This window comes from Setaria italica, chromosome IV (assembly GCF_000263155.2).
Source record: "Setaria italica strain Yugu1 chromosome IV, Setaria_italica_v2.0, whole genome shotgun sequence".
Taxonomy (NCBI): Eukaryota; Viridiplantae; Streptophyta; class Magnoliopsida; order Poales; family Poaceae; genus Setaria; species Setaria italica.
The window spans coordinates 23,944,605-23,954,770 of NC_028453.1; the positions used below are offsets into that span (position 1 = coordinate 23,944,605).

A 10,166-nucleotide genomic window follows, 5' to 3' on the forward strand; every position below is an offset into this window, starting at 1 on the left:
CAGCGGGGCTGGGAGGGGCGCGGGGTGGACAGAGTGGAGTAAATAAGGGTATCTGATACTCAAGTTACTACTTTATGAGGTTTTAGGAGGGGGTGAAGCCCCTAAAGGAATTGAAGCCTCGTAAATTTTTTTTAATCACTCTTAGTCAATATGTTTGGCTCTTTAATTATCTTTTAGGAGCTAAAATTTTAGAAGGATGGAAACAGACACCCGTTTTACTCGCTACTAATAAGTAAATTTCGAATGGTTTACTTGAAAGTCGTGGAGGCAGTACCGGAGTGTACAAACGTGGGGGAAGCCAGTAGAACCCTATCCAGATTGATCTAGTCAATTCCAGTATTTTACCGCAGGTGGTACACATTCAATACGCATTTCTAATCCAGCTTTAACCTTGACAGCGATGTTGCTTTGAACCCGAGCGTCTTCCTCTCTCACCGTCTCACGCAGTCACACACGGGGCAAAACCGCCACGCAAAAAATCTCCCCTTCCTTCCAGGAAGCTGCACCTGCCCGGCACGTCACCGTCACGGCCGTCCGTCAAGTGACGGCGCAGCCCACGAATAAAAATCAGCTGCCCCAGCAACCTTCCCCTTTCTCTCTCTCTTCCTCTTCCTTGCTGTGCACTGCAAACCAACCAAAAACTTTCCCCATTGCCTCTCCCTCTCTCTGCCCTGCGTGAACCGCGGAGCAAGAAGGAAGGGGGCCGTTGCCTGGTTGGGGGTTGGGAGGACGCCTACAAATCGCTTCTCCAATCCGGGCGTGGTGAGTTGCTTCGTCTCGTCCATCCTTATCCCGTGCGCGCACGATTCCGTCACGCGATTTCTGCTGTAATTTCCTGTGGAGCTGCGGGGTTTGGGTTTGGATTGATGGGGAAGTGTTCCGATCTGATGCGCTGTGTTGCAGGTTTGGGCTGGGAGGAAAGGAATCGTGGGGCTGTAGCCCCGTCGGGGGGTGCAGATTGAAGGAAGGGCTAGTCCCATTTGGAGTGCTCCCCGATCGGGGGAAGGGGGCAAGGGTTGCTACTTTCTGGTGAGAAATTTCACTGATTTCTGCTAGATTTGTCTGTGTTGTTTTTTGGCTGGGGATTTGAGTGAGACCGTGACTGATCGCTCCAAATGGTCAGGCCATCTCAGCCTCCGTTACGCGATTGGGGATTCGACCATCGGCGGGGCGAAGTGACGGTTCTGCGCCACTTTTCCCCAATCCTGGTACGTTTTCCTTGCCTTCAATTCCGATTTCCCCTATCATCTGTTTTGTTTTGTGTTGTGTTAACTGAAATCTCTCTAATTTTGTGCAGATTTAATTTGCTTCGAACGCAAGATGGGTTTGTAATCTCGGTTGCTGTTCTGCGTGGCTCTGTCTGAGGGTTTCCTCCATCCTGGTTTGGGAAGGAAGGAACCCTTGGATTTCCGTCTCCATGGCGTCCATTTCATAGTTTCCGGAATCTAACTTGGTAGTGCTAGTGTAAATATTAGTGGTAGCAGCTGTTGAGGAAGCTCCGGCCTCCTTAGTAGCCTCCTTGTGAAGATGTCGTCGGCCGGTGTGATCGTCCTAGGGCCAGTCCCTAAAGACCCTGCCTTCCTTCCCATCTGCTTCAAGGGCAGCCGGTCGCCGCACTGCTTGTCTGGGTCGCAGCTGCAGGATTCCATTCTTATTTTCCTTGCTGTGCCCGGCATGCCGCCCATGCCCATGAGCGTGCTGGGATCCGAGTCCATCGCCTCAGTCAAGCTGCGCATCCAGCGGTTCAAGGGTTTTGTGGTGACGAAGCAGCGGCTTGTGCTGGATGGGCATGAGCTGGCACGCAATGACTGCCCAGTCAAGGATTATGGGCTGGCCGAGGGAAACGTTCTGCACCTTGTTATTCGGCTATCTGATCTCCGGGTGATTAACATCGAGACTGCTGCGGGGAAGAAGTTTCAGTTTCAGGTGGACCGAAGCCGCAATGTGAAATATCTAAAGACTAAGCTTGCTGATGAGGGTGATGAGGATATTGGTAACCCGGAGGATCACAAGTTTGAATATGACGGTAAGGAGCTTGAGGACCACCAGCTGATTGCTGATATTAGCAAGGGGGATGATGCTGTGATTCATCTGTTCATCCGCAAACCAGCAAAGGTACAAACAAAGCAAGTTGATAGAGATACTTTGGTTACAGTTGTCAATCCACAGGAGAAAAGCAACCTGCAGAATGAAGCTCTTGCTATGAAATCTGCAAAATCAGCTGGGGTTAAGCCTGCTCCTGTTGAACCAGTTATTGTTAATAGAAAAGTGAAGTTGTCACCTGATGTGATGAAAATGATAAGTTCAACCATAGCTGGACTGGAGAAAGGACACATGCCTGAGATGTCAGCTGAAGGTTCAGGAGGGGTTTACTTCATGCGAGATGCAACAGGTCAAAAGAATGTTGCCGTGTTTAAGCCTATTGATGAGGAACCTATGGCCGAAAACAACCCAAGGGGCCTTCCTTTGTCCACTGATGGTGAAGGAATGAAAAGGGGGACAATTGTGGGGGAAGGAGCATTAAGGGAGGTTGCAGCTTATATTCTTGACCATCCAGTTGATGATTGTAAATCTGGTCAGAGTGTTGGGTTTTCTGGTGTGCCTCCTACAACATTGGTCCGAAGCATACATAGGGGGAAGAGCTTTAAGATTGGGTCACTGCAGATGTTCATGGAGAACAATGGAAGCACTGAGGATATGGGCCCTCGAGCTTTCCCTGTCAAGGAGGTTCACAAAATAGCAGTTTTAGATATTAGGTTAGCAAATGCTGATCGTCATGCTGGGAATATCCTAGTGCACAAGGAGGAAGAAGGTGGCAACTACAAGCTGATTCCAATTGATCATGGCTACTGCTTGCCTGAGAAGGTGATTATCTGTCTTACATTACTTGTTCGATTAATCTCCTAGTGCATCATAGTTATTTTGTGAGGCTAACTAGACTTATGTTGCCTGTTGCTGTGCAGTTTGAAGATTGTACGTTTGAGTGGCTCTACTGGCCCCAAGCCCGCGAGCCATTCAATAATGAAACCATTGAATACATCAAATCACTTGATGCTGAGAAAGACATCAAGCTTCTCAAGTTCCATGGGTGGGAGCTGTCTCCAAGATGCGCTCGTGTCCTGCGCATCAGCACCATGCTTCTGAAGAAAGGTGCAGCTCGTGGCCTTACACCATATGACATAGGGCACATACTGTGTAGGGAAACTGTGAATAGAGGCTCTGAGATTGAGGACATCATCCAGGAAGCAGAGGATGCTGTTCTCCCAGGGTCAAGTGAAAACATGTTCTTAGAAACCATATCTGAAATCATAGACCGTCACCTCAACAAGGAGTTTGCTTAGAGTTTCAGAATAACTGATCTAGTTGTTCCAGCTGTATCCAGTTTGTTGTAAGTATGTTGACAATGCACTGGTCAAGAGACTAATGATTTCATTTGTTTGTATCCTCAAATGATTTCACTTGGTTGTAGTTGCTCATGTCAGCGTGGTGTGAATTGTGTATTTGTGTCTTGACTGTTTCTTGTCATGGATTTTCGCTGGACCTGCTCTTAGTTCCGCCCTCCACGTTGGGTAAACCTAAGCCTTGAACAGGTTAAGATAAATCTGGAATATGTTGTTGCTTTCATGTTGGAGTGATCAATTCTGTGGTCTCAACATATAATATCAGCGACCAGCGATCAAGGTGGTACATTTAGTATTCTTCTGTTCGTCAGCAAATATAAGATGATGACGATACTGTTCATCAATTTTGCCAGTTTTGCCAGCATAATTGAATCAGCTATGCACAGTTTGCATGGTTTTAAACTCAGATGCTGGACGTTTTATACTGGGTATGTTTCTTTCATACATGTAGCAGTGACCTTGTAGTTGACTGGTTGGTACAGCTTGCAAAATAAGATAGTATTAATTTTGCTGTCGCTTTATTTTATCTTATTTGCATCTATGTCGCTTCTTCAGAGTTTCAGTAACTGTTTGATGGCAAACACAGATAACTTTTGGTTCACGGTGCGCTTATGATCACTGGACTTCTGAAGAATATACATTAGGTAGGTGATGGGTTTGTGTCTTTGGTGGATTGGTTTGGGAATACTACTTATAGAATATAGGATTAGTTCTGGTATCAGGCTAAGAAAATTGTCTCGTAGTGTCAATAGTTGTTTCGGTAGACAGCAAGGTAACGAATCCACCCCTTCACGGCGCAAATAGTTGTTTTGGTAGGAAGCAAGCTTTTCGTCATGTTGGACGCCTATATTGCTACTTTTATCTTGGGAGATATGCATTTCTGCTTGAATTTGCAAATTCATCTTCTAAATCACTATTTTAGTTTCTTGAACTGAACTTGTTATTTTTTCCTCAAACGACTGAACTTGTTTTTTTAATGCAGGATCCAAGACAAGTATTTTGAAGTTCAACTAAAATGGAATTGGCTCAAAAGTGGTGATGTACAAAAGAGGCTTAAATATAGTAAACATCATCTGACTTTAAACTTCTTTTATTTTTTTTGCGAGACAAACTTTTTTTAATTTAACGAGTTTAATTTATAGAAGGCAAGAGTGTTACTACTTCTGAAGAAGTTTTGTACCCCTTTACATTGCCAACAAAGGCCAAAGTCCTGTTGTCTTTGTTCTCTCTTAAAATGCATTTGTCAACAAAGGCCAAAGCAATGCTGCGAATGTTGACTGACTCAGAACCCTTACAACAAACCCCTTTGTTTTTTGCATCTATCGAACCATACTCTTTCACCTTCCGATACAATCAATTTTTAGTATGACTACATACACTTGAAACTGTCAGTTTATTCAGAGGTATCCACAATTTATTCAGAGAAACAAAATCTTTTGACCCGTTTATCAAGTCTACATAGTTCAGGAGGAAAATCTGTCATCATGAATGCCGGTTGATCGTGTCCTTAAAATTCTTCCAAACTTGCAGTGGATGTGCGATTAGATGAACAATCTTCCCTGGCAACTCGAAGCTGTTCATATTTATCATATTGTGCTAGACTTTTAATTGTGTATGGAAAAATTTTGCTTATTATGAAATTATGTGGCAGATTCTGTAAACATACTCTGTCAGGGGCGGATCTAGGACCCGGATTGGGGGCTGCAGCCCCGGTCCAGCCCATGTTGTGCATACTACTCTATGCAGTGTGTCAGTAGTGGTTCTGCTTCTGCACAAGAAAGAAAGACTGAATATAGGCCAGCGTCAGCCATTCAGTCCAATTCACAAGAGTCTGACGACAAATAGCAAATGCCAAGACTGTCGCGGCCTCGTTCAACTTCATTCACCAAATTCTTATACTTTCAGAGCTAGAAGTAGACAGTGTTCAGCCCCGGGTGCAACTCGATTCTGGGTCCGCCACTGTACTCCGTTAAGAGTGAAATGCACTACGGCTCGTAAACTTGTCTTGTGGTGTCATCTGGTTCCTAACTCTATGCACATTTGGGTTCCTAAACAAGTTAAGTGTGCCGCTCAAGGTTAAAATCACCATATTTAACAGACTATGTGGCACACAAACGAAGCACCTAACATACAGTATGCATGGTATCAGCAATGAACCTGAACAAATAGTTGAGCATGGGCACATCTCAAGCTGCACACGAGAGTAATTTGATTGTTATGTTGCTTGCATAAGAAACTCATACTGCTATGATTTGAGTTTTCGCACTTGCAGTATAATATTTTCCAATTTTTTCTAAAAGAAATATAGAGCAATGCACACAATGTACGTTTTTTTCCAATTCCATTTAAACACCTAGGCTTGCAAATGATGCTTGCTAATTTCCTATCACAGTCACAAGTGCAGACACGAGTAGTGGATAAGGCCATAAGAGTCCGTGTGGAAGGACATTTTTATTCTGAGGGCTAAGACTACTACAAAATTGCACTGAATCCCAATTATTAGCTTCTCTTTTCTTATTATGTAGAGTGTTTACTTACCTCTTGTCAAGGAAGAGGAATAGAGTACGTGGAAGGCGCTTGCAAGTACTGGGATCTCAATGGAGATGGCATTTGCATTGATGAAGCAATTGAACTGGAACTTGAGAATTGTTCCTTGGGGATCCTACTCTTGTTGGAGCTAGCTTTGCTAGTGGTAGTGGTAGTGCTACCCCCACTGACAAGATGGAGGGCACCAACAGCTGACGACTTTCTAAATTATGTCTTTTTTTTTCTTTTCCTTTTTTTAGGAAGCTTCCTAAGTCTTATCTGGAACATGCGGGATTTATTTTAACCACTGCTTGTACATAAATGGTGCAAAAGCCATACACTGACACTCCCTAAGAAATAATCTGATTATTTTAGATGAATTCTGTACTTAAAGAGTGTTAGTCAATGCATGGTGAAAAGGTAGAAGGACGCGGAGTCGAGCTAGATTTGTGACACTGTTTGTTCTTCTTACGAGGTTAAAAATGTTGAATTTAGAGGAAGGCTATAGGCGTGGCAGAGTAGGCCAGCATATTACTTTGGAATGGGTCTGTGTCCTTAATTCCTTATAGTGAGTTTGGTGCTTCAAATGGGCTTTGTTGCAGTACTGTTTTGTTGTCGTTGGTGTGGATAAGGTCCAAGTCGGTTCCTTTTACTCTGTCAGTCCTACGTATGATATTTCCTTTGTATATCTATTTTTATGTATCGAATTTGTTTAGGTGAGAAGTATTAAGCATATCATACCAAAATGCAAATATAAGTACGCAGCTGCCTGAAGGAGCTAACCATTTGGCAGTCCTGCTTTTCATAACTTCATAAGGCCGATTGTCTGTCTTGAGAGGTGAAAGACAATGCCCCTGAAAGTATAACGACTGTTTATTGCTTGTTTAATAGAGACATCACTATTCTCAGTACCCTTTGACAATTTTTGAATGAAATTTCATAAATAGACCAAACAAACAAGTGTGGAATTAACTGAGCAATTAATAAACATATAAATAATCCGACATTGTTTGGTTTGGACACTGCGAGCACCATGATATCTACTTGCAATCTTGCAAACCACATTCAATTGATTTAGTACCTGAATGTCCTGCTAATTCAATTGAAAGACAATATCACCATTTGGAATGAGCTAGCAACAACATAGCTACTATCATATTTAGCAAAAACATCTGCTTTTCTTTTCAGTATGGATCGAAACATGAACTTCTCTATGATCAACTCAGTGAACAAACAGGGCTATAGCCTATAGATATAGTTAGTCAGGCGGCGCATGTAAAACCATAGGTACCACAGATAGGGATGTAAGTTTCCTTCTCTCTGGGTCATTCACTCAACAAAATGAACTTATCCAGATCACTATTCACAGTGACACTGGTTAATTCTTCCTGTTTTCATAACCGTACTGTATATGACAAAGGAACCCAATTCCGGTTCTATTTTACAGATAAATCAACCAAGGATGAACAGAAAGTGCTAAAATAACCACAAGGACAAGGGCAATCAATCATACTAAAACACTGCTTTCATTCATCAAGACAACTCATGTATTTACCGACAGATTGGGATGAAATCGTCGTCATCGAGAACCCTTGCCTCTCTATTTCCAATAAAGTGTTCCCGTCCAATAGCTTCAATAATCCGGACAAACTCAACCCTCTTCTCAAGAGCAAGAGCCTTGTATGGCAATCTCAAAACTGGCCTTGCAACCCCGAGCTGAGCCAGAGCAGTGTCGAGAGGAATCGGATTTGGCTCACAAAATAACCATTTTATCAGAGGCAACAGCTTCTCATTTAGAGTCGCATTCTCCCCTTCATACATGAGACTGCGCATGAGACCAGGAACAAGGTTGCTAGTCACAGACATAACTCCAGTGGCGCCATATTTCCACCTTGAATCATGGCATTCATCATCATTGCCACTCCATACTGAAATACCTTTGTTAGTATAGCACTTGACCCTCTCATGTCCGACACATTCTTTCACACCTGCCATGTTTGGATGACCCCAAAGGTCCTCGATAACTGGAGGAAGAATATCCTGTCCTGTTCTCGATGGAACATTGTAAATGATGGTTGGACCCATCGGGAGGACAGCCTTGAAATGAGCTTTCATTCCTTCAGTTGAGGTCTTCCCATAGTAAGGATTAATGTGAAGAGCTGCATGCATGCCGACGGCAAATCCCTGCTCTGTCGCATGAACGGCCTCTCTGGTTGAGTTACTTCCTGTGTTCCCAATCACTTTAATTCTAGTGCTGAAGCAGTTGACAGTATGCCCAATGAGCATGATGTGCTCATCCCAACTCATGAGGTGACCCTCTCCTGCTGTTCCTCCAACTATTACACCTTCAGCACCACCTTCTATCTGCATGTTTATCAAATAATCATATGCTTCAAGATCAAATCTCCCATCTGGTAAATAGGGGGTTTTGACCGCTGTGATTAGTCTGAGGCTTGTGATGTCATCTTTTGATGTCCTACACCTCGGGCAGAGGAAGGCCATATATCAGTGCATCAAAAGTCACCAAATGTAAAATACTGTATTCTACTTAACTTAGAAGAACCATACACTATTACTTCATTATGCACAACTAACTCAAACTGCAATATAGATACCGTTTAACCGAGCATGCAAATTTATTTTTAAGACACATCTTATGCCAGTGAGCAGAGGCTACAAAGTACAGAGCTATAAGAAGTACATATATTTTCCTCGAGAATAAAGAATTAAGCAGATAGGCACACATGAGACTGAATTGATTGACACTAGTATTTGAAAGAATTTGAAATTTAGGATAGTTCTCATTTTTCATATTGCCATTTTCCCACTTTATATCAAATACCAGAAATTAAGTTAATTTCTCTGCTCCTCAGTGGCTTAAGAGAGTTCCAGACTTCCAGGTTGTATCCATCACAAGCTTATTTTTCCTGTTTTTAAGAATGTGCAGGAACCCTGCGGATCCTTTTAATTAAGGGAAAACAAACTAAAAAGTTGTTACAGCATTAGCTGCAAGGGCGCTCGCTCATACATGATCTCACAAACATTTGTAGATATAACAATTGATGAATTGATATGGAAGAAATGAGGATGAGCATTTTTGGGTACTAACATTTTTTCCCCTAAAGATCATATCCTTGCAGGCATGGTAGCATGTAAGCTCAAAAGGGCTCATGAAATAACTTCAGGCCTTGTTGATCTACGAAAAGGTCACCTACAGTAACAAATTGATGACTCTTAAAGGTTCCGCAAGAAGGGTATTAGATTATGTGAAGAACTGGCTTCTAAGTCCAACAAGTGTTCCATTGAGGGCAACTAGAGCAGACAGTTGTTAAGATCTTTAATGCATGACTGACAGGCACTATACTATGACCATCCACCAGCAAATCTATTCAATTAGGAACCAATTATCTTCAGGAAGTTACCGATTTTTCGCTTCAGTACTTCGCATCGGAAGATAATCATCTGAGATGGCTGCCACCGGAAATCGCCCTCTGCCTATTCTGCGCAACATCCAAGCCCAAAAGATTTCCTTTCATTTCAACGAAACAGAGAAGGTTTGTTTCTGTGATGGAACATATAAAGGTTTTCTGCGATGTGCACCCGTGCAGGTGATGGCACTTGCTGACCTTGCGGACGATCCTGGAGACGCTGCGCGGCCGCCTCCGCCGGCGCGGGTGGGATTGGTGAGCACGTTGGCGCGCAGGGTACCGAGGAGCACCTGGTGAGCCATCGCTCACTCTCCTCCGAGCCCGCCCCGCGAACTAGGTGGAGGGCTCTTGTGCGATGGGGGCGAGCAGCAAATCCAGATGGTGACCGTCGGCGGGCAGGAGAGAAGGTGCGGGAGAGGTTGGAGAGGATTTCAGGCGTGTTGGCACCGGAGGCGGAGAGGACGACGCCGATCAGGATTCTTCGCTGGTGGACTCCGCACGAACCCCCCACTTGTCACTTGATAAAGGTGCGGTACAACCGTACAAGCACAAGAGCACTTTGTTGGTTTGTTTCTTCCGAACTGTCCACTCCCGCTAAGTTTGATAGAGTAATATTTAATTAATTATTGAGCTTATAATAATACTTCTAAACTATAGAAAATTTTAGTTTCTATCATAAATCAAACCTCTCTAACTTTGTTATAAAAAGTATATTAACACCTATAGTAACATTATATGCACCAACAAGATATTGCATGATGAAAAATGAGGGGCTATTGTAAGTCACTTCCGCAATAGGATTTTTCTGTTT

At 43.3% G+C, this 10,166-nt stretch overlaps 2 protein-coding genes across 3 annotated transcripts; one reads left to right on the top strand and one right to left on the bottom strand.

The window, feature by feature from the left end:
* The first annotated feature begins 590 nt into the window (after positions 1-590).
* On the top strand, positions 591-3,624 carry LOC101769478 (phosphatidylinositol 4-kinase gamma 4). 2 transcript variants are annotated; one of them, XM_012845536.2, is made up of 5 exons: positions 591-762; positions 904-1,029; positions 1,134-1,208; positions 1,298-2,865; positions 2,964-3,377. In XM_012845536.2, the coding sequence occupies exons 4-5, from the start codon at positions 1,528-1,530 to the stop codon at positions 3,339-3,341; spliced, it is 1,716 nt and encodes a 571-aa protein (XP_012700990.1). In that variant the 5' UTR covers positions 591-762; positions 904-1,029; positions 1,134-1,208; positions 1,298-1,527; the 3' UTR covers positions 3,342-3,377. The 2 variants fall into 2 exon arrangements, with proteins under 2 accessions (XP_012700990.1, XP_004965456.1); XM_004965399.3 differs by having other exon boundaries at positions 592-762; positions 1,124-1,208; positions 2,964-3,624.
* A 3,606-nt stretch (positions 3,625-7,230) lies between these two features.
* On the bottom strand, positions 7,231-9,878 carry LOC101770151 (4-hydroxy-tetrahydrodipicolinate synthase 2, chloroplastic). Its single transcript, XM_004965400.3, has 3 exons — positions 9,554-9,878; positions 9,350-9,427; positions 7,231-8,403 (listed from the first exon to the last, which is right to left on the bottom strand). Exons 1-3 carry the CDS (start codon positions 9,655-9,657, stop codon positions 7,479-7,481), a joined length of 1,107 nt encoding a protein of 368 aa, XP_004965457.1. The 5' UTR covers positions 9,658-9,878; the 3' UTR covers positions 7,231-7,478.
* Between the last annotated feature and the right edge of the window lie 288 nt (positions 9,879-10,166).